The 22,396-nt window shown below is 43.2% G+C and overlaps 1 protein-coding gene across 1 annotated transcript; it reads left to right on the top strand.

The window, feature by feature from the left end:
* The first annotated feature begins 15,814 nt into the window (after window positions 1–15,814).
* On the top strand, window positions 15,815–21,295 carry LOC126028514 (galectin-4-like). Its single transcript, XM_049787479.1, has 9 exons — window positions 15,815–15,859; window positions 17,582–17,670; window positions 18,235–18,439; window positions 19,245–19,379; window positions 20,218–20,256; window positions 20,417–20,508; window positions 20,650–20,769; window positions 20,897–21,062; window positions 21,149–21,295. The coding sequence occupies exons 1-9, from the start codon at window positions 15,815–15,817 to the stop codon at window positions 21,293–21,295; spliced, it is 1,038 nt and encodes a 345-aa protein (XP_049643436.1).
* The last annotated feature ends 1,101 nt before the right edge of the window (window positions 21,296–22,396 follow it).

Below are 22,396 nucleotides of genomic sequence, written 5' to 3'. Positions count from 1 at the left end.
ATGCCTCTCTGAATTTTTTAAAGAAGAAGAATTAAGAAATGACAACAAAGTTCTGTGCAACAGTTGCAAAAATAGAAGGGATTTTTCAAAGAAAACGTATTTATGGAACTGCCACCAGTACTTATAATACACTTGAAACGTTTTGCTTTTGATGGCAAACAAATAAAAAAATTGCATACTTATGTAGATTTTCCTTTAGAAGACCTCAATTTAGAGGAATTCACTTCAGAGAATAAAAGCAAGATTAAGAAATACAACTTATCATCGGTGTCAAACCATCATGGTAAAGTTCACTATGGACACTGTACTTCATACTGTAAAATTGCTGCAAAACAACACTGGATCAATTTTGATGACAAGAAGATCAAAAAAGTCCCTAATACATTGGTGAAATCCACAGCAGCATACATCCTGTTTTATACTTCTTAGAGATCTACAATGAACACCAGATAATCATTTTACTTCCCTATCAGTTGCTATTAATGCTCTAGGATTCTTTCCACAGGCATGATCAATGAATATAGATTGAAAATCATGAATCCCCAATGTGTTTCCTTGTAGGATGGATTTATGTCTTAATTTCATTATTGCTCTAGGTCTCAGTTAATCATGAAATTTTACAAATTAATTTAGTCAAGGTTCACCTGAAAGAGAAATTTCTCATCATATTAATGTTGTTTTTCTTTCTAGGTATACTCATTTAACGACTTTCACTCTTTTTATTTTAACATCATTGCTTTATTTCCCTCAATTTAGGTTTTAAGACGCTGACATAATGATAATTTTAGGTGGACTTTCTTCACAGTGCTTCTTGCCTATGATTGATTATCATAAAGTTACTGTTATACAATAACTTTGTATATATACTGATATACACGTATAGTAGAGTTGTCCATGTTTGTATTACGCATGAAATTCTCTTTCAGATCTGCTAGGCAAAAAAAAAATATTTTTAGTGAATTTGAAATGATTTATCTAAACAATTGCCGGCTATTACATTTTAAGGAGCTTTTAATTGATTCAGATGAATTCTCTTTTCTTTTGCTCTATTTTGGATCCTTTCCAACAAATATTTTTTAGTATGAGTGAGTGTTATGGCCATATTTTTTGTGAAGTCTGTGTATGTATGTCTTGTTTAGTGTCTGTCTGTTCTGCATATTTTGTATATAGTTTCCTTTTTCCTAACTTTATCTTCCCCAAATTAGTCTTCCTTATCCTTCCTTCTCTCTTCCTAGTCCTTAACATTTTAATTTTCAGGATTTCACATGTGCAACCCATCTCCTTCACCCACAACTACAAGCTTCGTGATCTCGGCGGGAAGAAGAAATCCATGACTGTTGGAGTTTTACACCATATATGCTGCAAACTTGTTGGAAATGAAGCCACCTGGGATTTGTGTCACAATGTAACACCAGAGGATAGATCCATGGACAAGACCCACAGTCTCTGGATCCCAGTTAAACTGTGCTATCTGAATTTCTGGTTTTCCATCCACATACAAAATGCTATTGTTGACCGTTTCTACAATGGCTACCCCAAGATTGTACCGATCCCAAAGGAAATACAGAAGCCCAACCAACTTATGATGTAATGATGTAACGCTTGGGGATGCCCCAACACATGGATGACTGTACTGGCCTTCCTTCTTCATTCAGCTTGATGTTATCTCCTATACAAGGCTTCAACCCGCTTTTCCAGACCCATCAAGTGTCTTCTGCCGGTCTTTTTGGAGTTCCAGACCCCTCATATTTACAGATTGGTATTGAACTCTGTAGAAATTACATCTGTTGTTTTTCCTATAACTGTAATCCTTTGAAGTTATGTTTGGTACTACACTTCTTTTGACTATCGTAATTAATGATTTTCTATTTTAGTTTTTAATATTAGGAATCGATGTTGTATTACGTTAATGTTTTGCTTTCTTGACTTTAGTTTTGTGAGTTAGATATTATTGTCTATAATTTCCTAAATGATATTTTTGTCTGTTCTCAGGGTTTTTTGCTGGGCGCATCATAGGCAAAATACTAGGTTTATAGAAGGTTCCATCCATTTTGGATGGGCCCTCAAGTTGTTTATTTACACATGGAGGGTCTCTGCCTTAAACATTTTCTTTTGGTTTGTGACTTAAGCTCCCATCTATAAATAGTCGACATCAATTTCAGACATCTTATGGATTTCAGACAGGATTAAGAACTTGGACTAAGTTCAGATACCTATTGATCATCATTGCAGTGGCTCCCCACTGTGCAGAGGGTGTATGAGCCTCTTCTTCTGAAATAAAGGCCTATTCAATGCCCTCAAAGATGGGCTTTCTGGTCTACCTGAACTTGAATGAAAATGGAGCTGGAGATATAGCATGGAGGTGAGGCGTTGGCCTTTCATGCAGAAGGTCATTGTTTCAAATGCCGGTATCTGCCAGGAGCGATTTCTGAACGTGGAGTCAGGAGTAACTCCTCAGCACTGCCAGGTGTGACCCAAAAACCACCACCAACAACAACAAATAAAGAAAAGGTGCTTCTCCTTGCCTGCTACACAACCTTTCTGGTGTCTCTTCGAAAGATCTATGTACGTCTTAGATTTATCTTGTCAGGAGCTTGTAGTTGATTCCTTGATACATGTTTCTGGTTTTAGACACCCTGTGCTTAGGTTAGAAGTTTTTCTTTACATTTTCCTGTCATGCGCTTATGCAAACAGCCGCTCTTTTATTAGTGACTAATTTTTCTTTTAATAATTGTAGACAATATTGTTTGTTTACTAAAAACAAAAGGGGGAATTGTTGTGTATGTAAATATTTTGGGGGATTACTATGTTGCTCACCCTAATCTGATTAGGTGATTGTGCCCTACCCTAGGGTGTGACCTGGCATTCTGCCCCCACCCTAGGGTAGGACCTGATTCTGCTTCCACCATTGGTTGGTATCTGATCCCACCATTGGGTGGGACCTGACTCTGGACTATAAGAGCAAGGGTCTGTGGAAGGCGAGGGCTTTTTTGCTGGCTGGAACTGAATCTGAGTCTTTGGACTTCAGTTTTGTCCATCCGAATAAAGCAAATATTTCCACGAGCCTGATTGTCTGCGAGCTGTTTACCCGCCGTTTCACCTCAGAACGTGGGCTAGACAGGGTGGCAGACGCGTGCTCCGAGCAGGAAGAAAAGGGCCTCATTCTCCATCCCTCCATCAGTCAACCTCTTCAGGGGCTGTCCTGCTACAAGCAGGCAGGGTTTTTGTCTTGCATGTAGCCCACCTAGGTTCAGTCCCTGGCATCCCAGAGGTTCTCCCCAGCCTCCCCAGGAGTAATTTCTGAGTACGGAGTCAGGGCTAACCCCTGAGCACAGCCAGGTGTGGCCAAAAAAAAAATTTTTTTTTTCACGTCTAGGACGCTCCTGCTAACTTAGGAGCTACCATCAGAAAGAAGAGCAGGATGGGGGCCGGGCGGTGGCGCTGGAGGTAAGGTGCCTGCCTTACCTGCGCTAGCCTAGGACGGACCGCAGTTCGATCCCCCGGAGTCCCATATGGTCCCCCAAGCCAGGAGCGACTTCTGAGCGCATAGCCAGGAGTAACCCCTGAGCGTTACCGGGTGTGGCCCAAAAACCAAAAAAAAAAAAAAAAAGAAAGAAGAGCAGGAGGCAATAATTGTTATCTCATCTGCAAGGACAGAATTGGTCGATTGGCTTATGTGAGAGTCTTTCTCAGTGCTTATCAATGCTCTCTGAGAGGGGAGGTTTTCCTGAGAACTTAGTAAGTGCACAAAATGATCCCAGAATTGCCCAAAATGTTTATTTTGGACTCTGCAACTTTGAGAGTGACCCTGTCTGTACTGCAGACATGTTATTCATATAAGCATGAATAGCCCCTGTGGCCCAACAGCATGGGGATACAAAGCATCGTCCAGCCTTATAGAGGCAAGTGTGAGCCATGTGTTGTATGGATGCAGGTACATTTTTAGACCTGGAGAAGGTATTGGAAATGTTTCTGCACCTCAGCGACTCAAGTCCCTCTTCCGTGCTCTGTCTGTTTGCACCCTAGTTTGGGACCTGGCATTTCTGAGTCACCCTGTTTGAGGTGCCTGGGCTTGTGGCAAACCTGCCAGGAGCCTTTTGAGGATAGAGCTAAGAGGAACCCCTGAGCACCACCGTTTTAGGTTGGGAAACATAAAAACAACAAACTGTGAGCAAAGAGAATGCCTGATACCAGTCACTCAATGAGAAAATTTCTCATCTCTACTTAGTGATGTAAATGTCCTCATTCTAGAATAAGTGTAAATGACCTATGTACCTCTTGATTTCCCATAAATTGACAATTGACATCCTGGAGATTGCAAAGGACCATAGAGTTTGCTTATGTCTCAATTAAAAAATTATATTCTTGTTTTGCTACTTGGAGTCAACCCAACTTTCTGCTATTGTAATATGCTCTTCGGATAAGAGAGTTGGCAGTGGCTTTGGGACCCCCTCTGCCCTCTTGCAGGGAGGATACCTAGCGATTAAGGTATGACTTCCTCCCTCACTTGGGATGGGGATATTCCTTCTTCAATTTCCTTTACTTTTTCTATGATGGCAGAGCCCAGTTGACATTCTACTCAGTCCCATTCCTTCTCATAGGCAATGAGCCCAGATTGTCTTTGCCAATCTGCTCTGCTAATCTCAATCTGTGTTTCTAAACTACAGGCTAATTATCGGCTGCCTGGAGTTCATTTCCACAGAGCTGTGCAGCTTTTAGATTCTGTGTCTTGCCTCCAGTGGAGCAATAGCTGCAATAGGAATTTTTGCATATAGCTCCAATTCACTCAAAATAAAAGTGTTAGTGCCTGGAATTCCTGTGTGGAATTTCAAAACTTTTTCCAGAATCTTCCTAAATTCTGTTTGCCTCAGTAAGAATCTTCTTGGTAGCAACCTCCTTGTTAGTTATACCCCTGCAAAGGAATAATTGAGCCAATCTCATTTAGCTTTGCTGGCAGTGTATTCTCTGGGAGTGGAACTGGGTTATTCCTGAGTTGTTGTTTTTTGTTTTTTGTTTTTGTTTTGTTTTGCTTTTTTTTTGCACACACATTCAGTGGTGCTCAGGGGTTACTCCTGTTTCTGTACTCAGGAATTACTCTTGGTGGACCTTGGGTGAAACATATGGGATGTATAAGTTGTTAGAGATTGAACCCCATGTCAGCTGAGTGTAAGGCCACACCATCCCCACTGTGCTATCTCTCTGGTTCATATCCCTGATTTTCTGAACTGGGAGACCGAGACAGAAAACTTCTCCAACTGGTGGTGGCGCTGGATTTTGAAGCTGTTCAAATATGTTGAAGTCAAGTGTCTTTCCCATTGTATTATCTCTCTCTGACCCCTGGTGAGCTATTCTCAGTTGTCATCTTGGCTTACGGATAGATGCTGGTGTGTGTATGTATGTATGTATGTATGTATGTATGTATGTGTGTGTGTGTATATCATCTGATGTGTGTGGCCGGTTAGGCCCTAGGCTATGCTTTAACTATGCCTTAATGCTCATATAAATTGCCAGAAGTCAGGCTGATGTGGGGAAAATAGACCCTACCAATCTTCCCAGAAGAAAGAGGCATGAGGAGGCACAGAAACTGATACTGATAGATGCCTATGGTGCCCTCGGAGACACTTATCTGTGTTGGCTTTCCCACATCCAGGCCTGGTGGACATGCCTTGTCTAGGGCAGCCTCGGTCTGTTTGAATTATGTTACTAGTGTTATGGGAAATGTGTATTCTTTGCTATCTGTTTCCTGAGGCTAACTGAACCATGTCCATGGTGTTCAAACTCTACAGACCCCAAGCTCAAGGCGTAACCTACATCCTGATGGCTTAATAAAGCCACTTTGTGACTTGCATTGCCACGTGGTCTCTTTGTCCTATTGCTGGGTTGTTAGCATGAACCTAACAGTGCTACATTTCTGTGCCTGGTCTCATTAACACCAGATCCCTGCCTGGAAATTAAAATCCTCATTCCTCTTCTAAAGGAGAGTCAGGCAAAAAGCATCAAGAGGAAAGAGACAGCTCGCCAGGTTGTTGGTCTGGGAGTAAAATTTCCCATGTCAAAGTTCTAACCAAGCTACGAGAGATGTTTTACTTACAAGGTAGATTTTCATGGGATTATATTTGCATGACATGAAGATATTTATCCTAAAATTTCCTACTTTGTTCTGAATGAATATTTCAGGTGACTTGGGTGCAGTGGAGATGGAGAGAAATAGCTTCCAGTTATTGTTTAATGGTTTCACCCAGGGAAGTGGTGTAGAGCATTTTTTTTCTAGTGCCTTTTGGACAATTCAGTGTCCTTTGAGGAAGTTTATGTTCACCTCTTCTCATTTCTTTTTTTGCATTTTTGTTTTGGGTCACACACAGTGATGCTCAGAGGTTTCTCCTGGCTCTGCACTCAGAAATTGCTTCTGGCTCAGGGGACCATATGGGACACTGGGGGATTGAACCGTGGTCCTTCCTAGGCTAGAGTGGGCAAGGCAGATACCTTATCCCTTTGGCCACCACTCCTACCCCTTCTTCTCACTTTTAGAAGGGTATAATTTTTTTTCTTGTAAAGTGTGATTCTTTGTAAAAACCCAAAGGCTGCCAGAATAGCAGGGCTGCAAGGCTCTAAGGGGATGTGGGGCCCAATTCCCAGGTGGTGTCTCATGCCCACCCAGGGTCACCAACATGTAGCAACCAACCATCATAAAAGAAAGAGAAAGGAATATACACAGCAGGCAGCATCTCTCCAACGTTTTACCTCTTACCCACCACCCCATCCCCCAGACCAACAGGCGCTTATCTGGTCACTATCCTGACCTTTCCCCTCAAAAGCCCAAGTTTTTTTTTTACTCAGCAAGACAGGGGTGTGTGTCCAAGGCCATGTCAGGTTCAACTGTTATTCAGTGGAGTTATCCAAGAGGCATGTCCAAGTTTAATTGCCATACATGAATAATCACTGAGTAAGAGTCAGAGGAGGGTATAAGGATTGCTCAGTGGGGACAAAATCCAAAATTTACATGCAGGGTAAAGGAAAGTTCTTCCTAAGGGCACACCATGATTCTGTTCCTAGATAAGGGCTTGGGTGTTCTGAGGCAACTAGTAAAAGTGAGTAAAGAGGGTATTCTGCTAATAGCAATTTGTGGTTGAGTAAACATCCTCATTCAGCTCCTCCCGCCCTTATTTTTTTTTTTTTTTTGCTTTTTTTGGGTCACATCTGGCTGCAATCAGGGCTTATTCCTAGCTCTGTTCTAAGAAATAACTCCTGGCAGTCTCTAGGGACCACATGAAATGCTGGGAATCTAACCCGATTCAACTGTGTGCAAGGGAAATGCCCTACCTACTGTACTATTGCTCTACCCCCCCATCTTCCATTTTAGTTAAGATTCCAATCTGAATCAAGTTGCCCAAAGCTCAGCTATTGTAATGACTAGGTCAGAGCAGGGAGCTGGCAATGAATTCAGGCCGTATGGCTGCACATTTGGTCTTGCGTCCCATACATAACTTTAAAGAACTTACTCCTTTTTCCATGCTCAGCGCTTATACCAGGTGATGATCAGAAATGGAAAAAGAGGGGCCGGGTAGGTGGCGCTGGAGGTAAGGTGTCTGCCTTGCAAGCGCTAGCCAAGGAAGGACCGCGGTTCGATCCCCCGGCGTCCCATATGGTTCCCCCAAGCCAGGGGCGATTTCTGAGCACATAGCCAGGAGTAACCCCTGAGCATCAAACGGGTGTGGCCCAAAAACCAAAAAAAAAAAAAAAAAAAAAGAAATGGAAAAAGAGGTGGTCACAGAAAAGCAAGCACTTTATCTCATATGATATCTCTCTCACTGCTGTTAATGCATTAAAAAAAAGTCTGGGGTCCGAGCGATGGCACAGCAATAGGGCATTTGTCTTGCACACGGCTGATCCAGGTAGGACCTTGGTTCGATCCCTGACATCCCATATGTTCCCCTGAGCCAGGAGTGATTTCTGAGTACATAGCTAAGAGTATTGCAGGGTGTGGCCCAAAAAGCAGAACAAAACCAAAGCAAAAGAAGTCTGGTATTAAGCAATTAATATGTGGTCTCTGATTGTCCTGTTTCCTCTGCTTTGGTGTTTTCTGTCTGGGTCTGTGAGTGAGGAGAACAGCCTCAGAGCCACAAGAAATGATCCAAGACTGCTCTTGCATGTTCATCTCCACAGATTGGGCAGCTTTTTGAATTTGTGAATCTCTCTCTCTCTCTCTCTCTCTCTCTCTCTCTCTCTCTCTCTCTCGTGTTTTTTTTGGGGGGTGTCACACCCAGCAGCGCTAAGAGTTTACTCCTGGCTCTATGCTCAGAAATTGTTCCTGGCACGCTCGGGGGACCATTTGGGGTGCCGGGATCCAACAAACATCCTTCTGCTGCTAAGGCTAATGCCTTATTACTGTGCTATCTCTCCAGCCCCATGCAATCTTTGTGGCCCCCATTCTTAGCATAATTTATTTTCCTAGGGATGTAACAACTGCAACTGCCCACCAGATTCTCTTCGAAGAGCGATCTGGTCTAAAATTCCAGTGTCAAATTCTAAGAACCTTCCAGAGTTTTCCTAGTTTCTGAACACATTAGTACAAGAGGCCATGCATTTGTGTTGCATGTTGTTGACCCTGTTTGGTCGCAGGCACTGTTGTATTAATTTTTATATACTCCTGGTGTGAATGGATGGATGGTTAGGTCTTTCTCAGTTTAGTTCGGTGCCTGTAGCCCCTATGGCCTGGCGGGTCTGTAGGTTCAGGGTAACAGCGAAGAAATCAACAACAGCAGTCAGATGAAATTTCAGGAGACATAAAGTTTTATTAATGAGGCCCTAACCGCCATGTTCATATTTCACATGGCTTCTAAGCTAGGCAGCCTCTTTCCTGCTCCTCTGCATCCATGCTGTCTCTCATGTCTCTCCACCTCCTGCCTCTGTCCTTCCTGCTGCCTCTCTTGCTGAGTCTCTCTGTTCCCTCTTTCTTGCTGAAGCCCTCCTTCCTTTGTCCCCCAGGAAACACTTTAAATTCCCAAACCCAGACCTCTCCCAGCTATCGGAGGGTCTCCCTTTCCAGGTGAGTTGGACAGAAAGTTGGTAGAGGGGGCTACAAGGCACCATATCTGGATTCACTGAGCACTGCTAGGAGTGATGCCTCTGCATAGATTCAGGAAGAAGCTCTGATCACAGTAGGCTGGTCCTGTACAAAAACCCCAACCAAAAGTCCTCTTTGTTTCTAAATAGCTACATGTAGCTGACCAAAGTTTGATCCATCCCACATAGTCCTCTGAACCTGCCAGGAATGATTCCTGAGTGCAGTGCCAGGAGTAACCCCTGAGCACTGCCAGGTGTGTCCCCCAAACCAAAAAGAACAAAAACCCAACAACAACAAAAACCAAAACACTACTACACAGTCCTACTAAGAACAGAGGCAGCCATGAAAATGTTTGCTATAGATGTTTAATATATAGATGTGTAATTGTTTGCTGGAGAATATTGTGTCAAGTTAGCCATCAGGAGAGGAAGATATATAGAGTGATCTTCTTCATATGTTGGCTATAAAGAAACCAAGGAATACATACCAAATGTCCCAAAGCTACAGAAACTGAGAAGGAGACTAGTCAGTTATGGAACCCCAGGAGTCAGTCTAGATCCTATATCCTTCACTTTCTGCCTGGCAGTTGGTAACTCATTGGGGAGCTTTTATATCTGCATTCATCAAGGACAGTTAATATCTAAGTGGGGAGGCCAATTGTGGCCCCTTGAGTTGAACTGCAAATCGTATTGGAAAATGGCTGCCTTGTCAGTACTAACTTTCTCTTTGTTTTTTTTCCCCAACATAGTATCAAAAACCTGGAGTGTCTCTAGAGCTCTGGGGAAAGACAGTCCAAGTGAACTGTTCTGTTTCACTGGAATCAAGTCCACCCCATTTAAAGGCAAAAGGAAACCAAGTCAGAATGCAGAGAAATGTTAAAGAATATAATACCCAAATCAAATACATCCATTAGATATAATACTATGAGCCAGGAACGTAGCCTGGGCTTTGAGTTCACAGTGGGATGGATGGGAAATAATATCTCAGCAATTTCTGTTAATCTTGTTCTATTCTGTCCATGTCTTCTTTCCTGGACTGATGGAGGTCTTGAAAGATGACTGGCAAGGCAGTAGCAATCTATGTTTGAAGCCTTTCTATAATAGGAGCATTGGCCCTTAACTCTTTCTGTTTCCTAGGACATTGTCTCTTCCTTGTGGATAGACTGTATTTTGATTTGAGGTTGATGTAACCTAAAGTGGCTTTTTGAATATACTAAGCATGCTGGTTCCAAACTCAGTTCCACATTTTTCATCTTAGGAAAGTATCTGTAGATAGGTAGGTAGGAACTAACTGCTGACATTGTCATAAAGACTCGTTCCATGTGAGGAGAACTTGGATAGAATTTCTAAGGATTGCAATGTGTCTTCTTTGCAGGGTTTTGAATTCTGTGAGCATTATCAAAGAATGAATAAAAACAAAGTCTGATAATAGTCACAGTGAGTAAATTTTTCTCAACTCAACTCATTTGAGTCAATGTCCTCTTTCTTTATGTGGAAATGACCTATCTAACACTTTAATTTAATAGGAGTTGGCCAAGAGAAGTCTAGATATTGCTAAGGACAGAACAGATATCTCAAGTATTAATTAAAAGTTATATATTGTATGTTATGGAAATTGCTGGTCTTGTTCCTATTGCCTCCAGATGCACCAATAACGCTTCGTGGCATTGATCCTTGTTTGCATAGACACATTAAAATGGGAAAACACTATACATACAGATTAGTTATTATCTAATAAATCTCATTACAATGTACCTTACACCCTGAATATTGATATAATGACCTGGCATAGGCCTCAGTTGAATGGGCATTCTCCATTCACGCTGGAACCAGGCAAGCTATCTACGAAACATCCAAGGTCCTTTATAGCAACAGTTGGAAGCAGTCCTCTACCAGGAAAGACACTACCGAGGGTGTGACATCGACCTCCTAATAAGACACTTCCGTTTACACTGAGAAGACGTGACAACAACAATGACCTGCGAGAAGACATGACAACAACGATGACCTGCTCTACAGGACATGGTTCTCTCTATTGCCCCTTAAGTGTGAGGTGAAACGAGAGGATGCTCTGCACCATCCTGACTGCAATATGGGATATGCAGACTCCAGGATCTTTAATACAGAAGAATGATACCAACAACAGAGACTATGTGAGGAATGGAGGTGTATTGCCACTACAGACTATGACTTGAATTGGACAAACTAGTTTGCCTGGAGCCTAGAGTCAGTCCTGTGCCAGGAAACTTCAGGGGTAGGGTCTCCATGTATTTAGACCATAATTTGTCTTTCCATGTCCCTTATGTTTTGATGGGCCTATGCAAACAAATGCCACTTTAATATCGTTTTTTACTATGTTCTCTTGACTCCAATCCTTAAGAAAAACAACCCATTAAAACTTTTGAGGTTAACTTAAACTAGTAAGCATGTGCATGGAACTAGATAAATGTACTTTGCCCTCAATGTTTAAAGAGTTACATAAGTCTAATATCTTTAGATTATATGGTGTGCTGCTAAGAAACAATATGTACTACAACTGGGGATTTGAGGGACAAAGTAATTGTATTGTACATGGGTTCAGTTTTGTTTTTCTTAATGTTCTTTGGCTGAAAGTTCAAGGCTGGGATATCATCGATGGAACTACTGAGAATCCTGTTTATGGGTGATTGGGCTTCCACTGTAACTTTACCCTGTCCTCTTTCTTTGCATCTTTGTTGTCATAATTAAAATAATAAAAAAAAATAAAAAAAAAAGTTATATATTGCTATATGCTACTTAGAAAGTTCTGCTATTGTAATAACAAATCTAGAGAGATTATCTTAGTCCTCCTCAGACCTCTTCCAGGGGAACCTGGAGATCAGGGGCTGAACTTATCTCCTGATTGCCCCTGGGTTGGGGCAATTTCTTCTTCAATGGCCCTTTCTTTTGCATTATAGTAGGGCCAGATGGTGATCACCAATTTGGACTTCTCAGTGTAGCCCTGTCCTTCCACAGCTGATGCATTCCTCCTCCTTGGGCTGGTCTGCCCAGTACAGCTACTTTTGTTTTATTTGAATAAAGATTTTATTATACCACAGCAACTTTGCTCACCACTTGCCTCTAAGTCTTTCTGGAGGTTGCAAGGCACTAGGTACAGACAATGCTAACAAGTGAGTTTTCTTTCATCTGTCAAATCTGTCCCTTTGTACTCTCAGCATTCTGGGCTTGCTCTTAATTATTAAAACTAGAACTTATCTCAATGAATTAGCTTAAAGAGGTTATGAGTATTTTAACTGACTTTTGGAATTTTCTTTTAAACCAAGGGCACATAGTTTCATAAAGAGGTTATTCATAATTCCTGGTCTCAGGTTGGGCTGAGACATTTGGTCTATTTCCTATTTGTGTATTTGTGTATTTCTCAATGTTTCCATTATTCTTCCCTATGTGGTACCTGTTCAGACTTTTTCTCAGTGACTTTCTTCAACCTATGGGATGAGTTCCAGATGAACCAAATCATATTCAGTCTGGTGCCCAAGGAACAAGAAGGCAAATTTGGTAATTAGTTCAATAAATCATAGGTTAAACCTTTGTGTTAAAAATATAGGAAAACCAAATCGAAGAGGTCCCAAAGGCCCCAATGAAAGTGGATTAAAATTGAAAAACTTCAAGACATTTTGTGATTAACATGACAGAAACCAAAGACAGAGATAGACTATTTAAAGCAAAAAGGAACTTAAAGTTAAAGAAAACTCACAGGATTCTCTTAATCTTTCTTTTTTTTTTTCTTTATGGGTCACACCTAGCAGTGCTCAGGGGTTAATCCTGGCTCTAAGCTTAGAAATCACTCCTGGCAGGCTCGTGGGACCATATGGGATGCCGGGATTTGAACCACCGTCCTTCTGCATGCAAGGCAAACGCCTTACCTCAATGCTATCTGTACGGCCCCAGGGTTCTCAAGACAGCTATTCAATGAGATTCTATGAGCCAGAGAGATTAGAGGGATTTAATATAAAAATTCAAAGAAATGAACACCTCACCAAGAGGTATTAATCTGTCCAGAGAAATTAATTACTCCTTCTGAGAACCTATACAGAGCTTCCTGGACAGGCAACAATTTAGGGAATTCAGAACCTTGAAACCAGTTCTTCAAGATGCATGAAAGGACCTTCTTATAAATACCGCTTAAATTTTCCAGAACATGGAAAAGAAAATGGCACTGATGGTGCTCTCTAGTAGGACAGTGTGTTTACTCCCATCTAGCTAAGGGATTTCATACTTATTTAATAAAAAAAATCAATATTTTACTTGCAGTGAATGTCTCATGCACTTCTGGTGCTTTTTCTTTAAATCCATTGGCTTTTTTTTTTTGGTAATCTTCGATTTATTAGCTTATACATAGAGCCATTATGTATAATATTTCCTAATATAAACTTGATATAAAACACACTTTCATACTTTTATAGGCTTATTCAGATATTTTCTTTTAAGATTTTCTTCATTTTCTTCACTCTTACTAAAATTGACCTTTTGAGGATTTTCCTATTTTACATGCATTTTAAGCTTAATTACTATTTAAAATTATTAATTACTATTTAAACTGTATTGCAGAATTATTTCTAATATTTATTTTAGAAATGATAAGCCTTATAAACTAAAGGTTGTTTTAAAAACATTCTACTCGATCAGCGTACAATTTTGTGGAATTTTAGGAAACGAGTTCTATGTGTCATCTAAGTGTAAGTATCATCATTACAAAATGAAACGAGAAAGAGAGAGAGATAGCTCATATGTGAAATAAAAGAACCATGCCAGAGAAGAACAAATGGTGAAAGACACCAAATGGAAGATTTTGTCTATAGAGCTAAGTGACAAGTGGAGGGAGGAGGGAGGGAGAGAGTGATAGCACAGCAGGTAGAGCATTTGCCTTGCAAGCTGCCATCCTCAGGTTTGATCCCCAGCATTCCATATGGTCCCTTGAGCCTTCAGAAGTTATTTCTGAATGTAGAGCCAGGAGTAACCCCTGAATACTGCTGGGTGTGCCCTCCTCAAAATAAAAAAACAAAAAGGGGAGTGAGGGAGTTCTTAGGCTTCTTGTAGAAGGGAGCAGGATATCTGGTGATGGCTGTGGTACTGCAATGATGTATGCGTGGAAACTATGTTGAATAGTACTGTAAATCCTAAAACAAAATGTAAAGGATTAAAAGAAAAAAGACTAACCCCATTGATAGTATACCATGTTGGGAATTTGTTTTACATGCAAGTGATGTGACTTCAATCCTCAGCTTCCATTGTGATCCCACAAGCAATGCCAAATAAGCACTGAACCAGGAGTAAGCCTTGAGCACCCCAGGAAGTGTTCCCCCCAAAACACAGACTGCTGACAGAGCAATAGTATAGTGGTAGGTTGTTCGCTTGTACCTGGCCAATTCGATCCATGGGATCCACATGGTCCCCTGAGGCTAGGAGTGATTTCTGAGTGCAGAGCAAGGAGTAGCCCCAGCACCACAAGGTATGGTTGAAAAATAAAACAAAAAAAAACAAAAACCCCAAACAAATAACCAGATTGGTAAATATGTAAAATACACATGTGAGGACCCAGAGAGATAGCACAGTGGTGTTTGCCTTGCAAGCAGCTGATCCAGGACCAAAGGTGGTTGGTTCGAATCCCTGTGTACCATATGGTCCCCTGTGCCTGCCAGGAGCTATTTCTGAGCAGACAGCCAGGAGTAACCCCTGAGCAACACCGGGTGTGACCCCAAAAAAACAAAAAAAAATACACATGTGAGCATATACTCAGCATGGATGTCAATGTCCCATGAGCTTCACCTGGCAGTCATTGAGCTTTTATAATAATCCACTTGATTTATACGGTGCTGTTTTTACCAAGTGAGTTCTTGGGATCTGTGGACTCAGGCTGGAGCAAGGATTGCTCTTCACAGGACAAGGAAAGTTCATTCCAGTGTCTTTCCAGGTTTTCTATGAATGTCACCTTGAAAGGAATTTCAAGAGGAGGGGAATAATGGAGTGCAACATCTCTATTCGGAGGAAGCTATGGGGCACAGGGTGAAGGATAGAGATGCTAGTTTAGGGGGCACAGATTTCTTCAGTGGATCAAGGCCAAGAGTCCTGTGTCCTTGTGTCCTCTGCTGCTGATTCTCCAAGGTGCTAACATACTCAGGGGTTGATAAGTTTAGGTTTATCATTTGGCTTTTCTCAAAATACCCCAAGTAGAGTTTCCCTGTAGCCTCAGAAGTGACCTAGGGGAAGAGTCTTGGCCTTTTCTTGTTTTGAAGGTCTTTTTTAATTAATCTTATCTTTACCTTTCAAGTCACTTAAAGCTTCTCCTTTTCTTAGAAGTCCACCATTCTCTGGGTGGTGGTGTCTTGATTTCCGCACCTTGATGGTGATTCATTTTCTCCATGTCCCAAGAGTTTCCTGTTGCATCTTTGGGCTGCTTCAGGACTGGTGATTAGACAAGTTCAGAGAAGTTCACTAGCAGGGACCCTCCTCTATCTGTCTGCCTGCAACACTTGCCCACCCCCCAAAAGATAAGACTTTGGATTCTGTTGTAACAAAAGGAAATGAAACTTTTCTGGGGGGTGACTTTTACCCAGAAAGGTCTTGTGGGGTGAAAGAGGGAGCACAGGAGGTGGGACTTTCTGGGTGAGAGAATTGGGTCCCAGGAGCATAAGAGTCAGCCCAGCTGCCATGTACTCCATCTTCACTCCTGTAGTGCTGCACGTAGGAAGAGTTGCCTGCCCAGCCACTGAAGATGACTTTTGTTCCTGCACCCGGCTACCTTCCCAACTACAACCCGGTAAGCTACAGACCCAGGCCCTGACCTGGGCTCATCCTGAACACCCCCACTCACCTGGTCCCAGACTGAAGCTTGGTGGTGTCCCTAAATGAAGGGCACTGGAACTTGATGTAGTCCCTACTAAAACCTCGTTCATAATGCTGAACTCCTTGTTCCTGTTTACTCCTCATGCTTGGGGTACCTTCTCCTTCAGAAGGGATTTTCAGGTGCTCGCCACGTTAGTGATCCACAAATTAGCCTTAGCAGTCAGAGACAGAGAGTACAAGAGAAGTAGAAAGACCCTTTATTGCTATACCTGTCTTGAAGTTGGCTTGGGGGCTTTGAGACAGAGAGAGAGAGAGAGAGAGAGAGAGAGAGAGAGAGAGAGAGAGAGAGAGAGAGAGATATGACAGAGAGAAAAGGGAGAAGAGAGAAATGAGAGATAAGAGAGAGAGGTGAGAGATCATTGGCTAGAGCGCAGGAGAAGGAGGCCTAGAGCTGGGGGTGGAGAGAGAGGAAAAAAAGTCAGATCAAATTGCATTTTGCTGACGATGTCTATCAGGCACCTGTGGGGAGTGGGTTGGAGGGGGCGTGGACCTTTGGTACATGCTGGCTGGTAGGCTTAGCTCTGTATTAACCAGCAATCACCCTACTACCAGGTTCTATCTCTTTTTACTTAAGGCAATTTTCCATTACAGGTGGGAGTAACCTAGTCCAGGAGCATGGCCCAATCCAATTGCTCTTGAATTAAAATATAAAATGAAAAGCATAAATCTATGTGTTCAGTGAGGCTGCCTTAGACATTGTATCTCTAGCCCCTCAGATAGACATGTCTATAAAGAAGGATAGTAATGAAGAAATAATTCACAAGCAGTCTAAATTTCAACAGAGTTAAAAACAGCCATGGAGTTTTTATCTGCTTTCTTTGTTAGCAACTTCTTGTGGTTTCTCTTCTAGCCCTCTGACTTTTTTCTTTTTCTTTATTTTCTTTTCTGTTTATGAAAATATACTATTTCAGTTTCCTTTCCACTCTGAATACTACCTCCTGAAGTTATACTAATGAGTTTGCCAGTTTTTGGGTCACACCCGGAAGCACTCAGGGGTTATTTCTGTATCTATACTCGGAAATCACTCCTGGCATGCTCGGGGGACTATATGGGATGCCGGGATTCAAATCACCAACCTTCTGCATGCAAGGCAAAGGTCTTCCATTCATGCTATCTCTCTGGACCCTCTTTGACGTTTTCACTGCTCCTCTCTCCTGCCTTCCCCCAGGCAGAGTCTTTCATTCTTTATTCAGTAGAGCCCACCCAACCGAGATGAGGCCAGGTCTCATCATTCAGGTGGACTCTTACTTACTACAAGAAGAAGTTAGGGGGCCGGGAAGGTGGCGCTAGAGATAAGGTGTCTGCCTTGTAAGCGCTAGCCAAGGAACGGACCGCGGTTCGATCCCCCGGCGTCCCATATGGTCCCCCCAAGCCAGGGGCAATTTCTGAGCATTTAACCAGGAGTAGCCCCTGAGCGTCAAACGGGTGTGGCCCAAAAACCAAAAAAAAAAAAAAAAAAAAAAAAAAGAAGAAGTTAGGAAAGCAGGAATTTGGGGGCAGGTTTACATTGTCATGATGGAGGGAGCCATTACTCCTTAAAAATACACTGATAATAATTCCCTGAATAAACACATTAACACCCATGAGGGGATGGGCTGTCCTGAGCTTGAAGGCCCTGACCCAGATTCTCCCACAGACATTGCCCTTCAACAAGACCTTCCCAGGAGGCCTGAAAGTGGGGATGGCCATCTACATCGAGGGTGTGCCCAACAAGGACACGAAGAGGTGAGGGATTCTTCACTTTGGTGAGACTCCTCCTCAGCCCCAGAATTCCTGGAGAGACCCTTCCCCTCCAAAGAAATTGAATCAGTCAGCCAGAGAGGGAGGTGTTGAGCCACATCTTAGGTGGGATTTTAGGGAATCGAAAATGTTGATGCAAAGAGTGGGGTAACTCCCAATGAAGACCTCAGGGTTCTGTAGTGAGGACAAGGTGCTCTGATTTTGTCAGTCCTCCATCCTCTGTGCATAAGGTAGGGTGCTGTGGCCAGGCGGGAGTCAATAAGTCCTGAGCTATGAAAGCTGTCGGTTCTGAGACAGTGTATGGCCCATGGGTGTGCCTGAGGCCCATAATTAGGGTTGGGGGTGTCAGAGATTAAAGGACTAAGAAGAGCCCTGGGAATCTGCCCCTCTACCTGTTGGGAATCAGATGCTGCCAGTCATTGCGCTTGATCAATTCGCCTCCATCACCTACGCCATCCCAGTGGGACAGAGATGGCATCTTGAAGCTCTGGCTCAGGATTGTAACCCTGGATTGCAGACTTAAGGAAGTGGCCCTCCTCTCCTCCCCAGGTTTTTGGTGAACTTTGCTTTGGGACCTGAACCAGAAGCTGACATCGCCTTTCACATCAACCCTCACATTGACAGTGGGGATAAGGTTGTCTTCAACTCACGGCAGTCAGGCCAGTGGGGCAAAGAGCAGGTGAAAAACAGCTTGCCCTTCAAAGAGGGGGAGCGCTTCGAGCTGCTGGTGATGGTCCTGCAGGAGCACTATAAGGTCAGAGCTGGGCTGGCTCCACTCAGTAGCCCTTTTGCTTCAGTCCCTCAGCTTCTTTTGTTGTTGACATTCAATTTATTTCATTGTTTTTGGAGACTCACCCTCTTTCTGGTATTGGGGGAGGATCTGGTTCAGATCTGGTTCAGAGGATCAAGCCCAAAACACAAACACAGCATGATCTCTGGCCATGGAATTATCACTCATCCTCACTTGGTTACTGATAGTCATTTTAGGGAGTGCAGATGGAGATCCAAGCCAGGACCTAATATTCACAAGTATATGCTCTAGTGCAGAACCACACTCCAGCCCTTGTTCCCAGTACCCTTCCCCATTTTCCATAGAAGAAGCTTAGAGAATGGGAAGCATCCTGGGTCATAGAGTCTATGTTAGAACTAGACCCCAGGACTGGAGACAGTATACAGGGCAAAGCACCAGCCTAGAACAGTGGGAATCCCAGCAGCACATACTGTCCTTGAGTACAGTGTCAGGAGTAGTTCCTGAACATTGGGCTGTGGGATCGTCTCCGTCACCCCTCAAAACAAGAGGACCTAGCCCTGAAAATTTAGACTGGGATTCTTGATTTATACCTAACTGTGTTTAGTCACCTCCTCACCACGCTAGGAGCTTGTCATCTAATGGACTTTAGTTAACTCTGTAGACTCAAGGTCGTGACTCTGGGTCCACAGCATAGCTTCCCACATAATCTTGCCTGCTCATATTTGCCTGCTAATATTCCTTATACAATTTTTCTATTTTTTCTTTTCCAAGATCCCATGCCCTGTATGAATTTGTTTTTATCCTCTAGGTGACAGTGAATGGAAATCCTTTCTATGAGTTTGTGCACCGGATGCCCCTCCAGGACGTCACCCACCTGCATGTACATGGGGACCTTACTCTTCAATCCATCAACTTTATTGACTACAGTTCTGGCTCCAGCCAGGTGGGAATTTCTCTCATTAGCTATAACCTGTCTTTGCTTTTATTGCTTGATTAACTGAGAAACGACCATGGATCCCTGAATTAGTCCCTGTAAAGCCTGCTGCCCCCACCCATAATGTAAAAAAAAGATGGAAAGTGAAAAGGGGGAAGAGCATTAGGAGGGTTAGGGGCAGGCATAGGGGGTGATGCACCAGATAAGCTGAGAGAGATATATAGAGTAGAGAGACAGAGACAAGGGGAGAGAGAAAGAGACAGGGAAAAGCTGAGCCCCCGAATTAGAGTTCCAGAGAAGGCAGCAGATTGGCTGTGAATGTCAAAAGAAATTGACCAGTGCCAAGAATTCCCAAATGCACAGTGGTTGGTAGCAGAACTTGAGAGAAAATTTGAGGTTAGAGAGGTAGTAAGTAGGGAGTTCAAAGAGGAGATGTATATGGAAGGAGAGGGGGTTCTTTGTAATCCAACCCTAACATAGCATAATCGGAAGTGTTCCCAGTGCAGGTCCAGGGTTGGCCCTAAAAGAAAAAAACAGATTCCCTCATTGGTTACTATCTTCTCATTGGATCTCCCTAGTTTGGCGGGTTCATGAATAATGAGCTACAGTTGAGTCCATGGAACAGTAGAGTTGGTTCTGTCCTGATGGGCACCCATCATGCAATCAGTATAAATTTGGGGTGTCTCTCATGACACTCTTTTTTTTCTCAGTGTCCACAATGCACATAGTTATCCCTTGCATCCTATAAGATTTTGATGGCGGTGATGTATTTCTCTTTGATGTTGGGTTCAAAGCCTGAGGTCTCTTAATCCCCTCATGGTTTCTGTCTTCTCTGTTTCTCTTGTAGGGTGCTGTAAGAAACAAAATGGTTTCTGGTAATCAGCTAGTAAGTGAAGAGTCATGGACCCTGGGGGACTGAGGTGGGAATGTGGGGCTCCATGACAATCTCTAAGTGGTGCTCACCAGCACCCTGAGAAATGATAGCCTGTCGAGATGTGGTGTAGACATTTGCCCACAATTCTGTTCTCTCTCCTTTCCTTGAACAGTTCATGGAGGCATCCGCAGTCTTCAACCCGGTAAAACAGCCCCCAGGGGCTGTGTTAGGGGTGGTCCAGGGGCAGGCAGAAACTGATGGAGGGTGGGGAGTCCTGTTTGGGGGTGCTCTGAGAAGGGAGGATGTAGTGTGGTCTTAGGGGGAGAGGCAGAAAAGAGAGACGGTGGGAGGTTAGGGGATCTTCGAAAAGCAGCGGGTACCCCACTATGGTGTCTTGTGATTCAGACATGAAGGGGCCCCATGTTCTCACCCACAGCCGGTGCCATATGTGGTGAATCTTCAGGGGGACCTGACCCCAAACAGAACCTTCATCATCAAGGGATTTATAAATCTCTCAGCCTACAGGTACAGTCTTTTGTGGACATGAGAGTCCACAACCGTCAACCTAACAGTCCAATTCCTAGGTTCCTCTTCAGTTGCAAGCATGTGCTAACCTCCTGGCTGCTGACCCCACCTTCTTCTCTGCCTCCAGATTTGCCATTAACTTTAGTGTGAAAGCCACGGGGGACATAGCTCTGCACATCAACCCCCATATTCAAGAGGGTGTTGTGGTGCGAAACAGCTTCCTGAATGGCAAATGGGGACCTGAGGAGAAGAACATCTCTTATAATCCTTTTGGTCCAGGAAAGTCCTTTGATGTGAGTCCTGCTCTCCTTCTGTCTCTACACACCTTGCATGTCTCTCCCCTGCCTCACCACACATTCATCCCGTCCTTCTCCTGCAGCTGTCAATCTGCGTAGACTCCTATGGCTTCCATGTGTTTGCCAGTGGTCAGTACTGCTTTGACTTCCAACATCGGATGCAGAGCTTCCACATGATCAACTTGCTGGAGATCACAGGGGATGTCTACTTGTCCTACGTCCAGGTCTGAGCTGCACCTGGGGAAGCCAGAGAGGGACATCTTCCAGGACATGCACCTAAGCCACCAATCAAATGTCCAAGGCTGTCTTAGCAATATGTGTGTCTACTTCTTTCAAATCAAAATGATTGAAGTTTTCCCTGTAACCTGTTCTCAAAATTTGTTTTGGTGCAAATCAAAGAAAAAAATAACAATTGAAAATTCTTGTTCATCTAGGCCTGCTTTTGTGCCTCATTCTAGTCAAGGTTCAAATTCTGGAATTTTCTTCACAGCAAGCAGGGTGTTTGTGTTGTATGTAACCCACCTAAGTTCAATCCCTGGCATCCCAGAGGTTCTCCTCAGCCTCTCCAGGAGTAATTTCTAAGCACAGAGTCAGGGCTAACCCCTGAGCATAGCCAGGTGTGGCCCACAAAACAAAAAAAATGTTTTTTCCACATCTAGGACCCTCCTGCTAGCTTAGGAACTACCATCAGAAGGAAGAACAGGAGGCAATAATTGTTATATGATCTGCAAGGACAGAATTGGGGAATTGGCTCATGTGAGAGTCTTTCTCAGTGACGATCAATGCTCTCAGAGAGGGGAGGTTTTCCTGAGAACTTAGTAAGGGCAGAAAATGATCCCAGTATTTCCCCAAATGTTTATTTTGGACTCTGCAACTTTGAGAGTGACCCGTATCTCCACTGCAGAGATGTTATTCATATAAGCATGAATAGCCCCTTCGGACACCAGCGTGGGGATACCAAAGCATCATTCTGTCTTATAGAGGCAAGTGTGAGTCCTGTGTTGTGTGGATGCAGATATATTTTTCGACCTGGGGTAGGTCTAGAAAATGTCCCTGCACCTCAGCTACTCAAGTCCCTCTCCTGTGCTCTGTCTGTTTGCACCCTAGTTTGGGACCTGACATTTCTCATTCACCCTGTTAGCGGTGCCTGGCTTGTGGCAAGCCTGCCAGGAGCCTTTTTGAGGATAGAGCTAAGAGGAACCCCTGAGCACCACCGTTTTAGGTTGGGAAATGTAAAAAACAACAACAACAACAACAACAAACTGTGAGCAAAGAGAATGCCTGATACCAGTCACTCAATGAGAAAATTTCTCATCTCAACTTAGTGATGT

This window comes from Suncus etruscus, chromosome 14 (genome assembly GCF_024139225.1).
Source record: "Suncus etruscus isolate mSunEtr1 chromosome 14, mSunEtr1.pri.cur, whole genome shotgun sequence".
Lineage (NCBI taxonomy): Eukaryota > Metazoa > Chordata > Mammalia > Eulipotyphla > Soricidae > Suncus > Suncus etruscus.
Note: the sequence above shows the minus strand (reverse complement) of the source record. Positions and strands in the feature narration are given on the sequence as shown.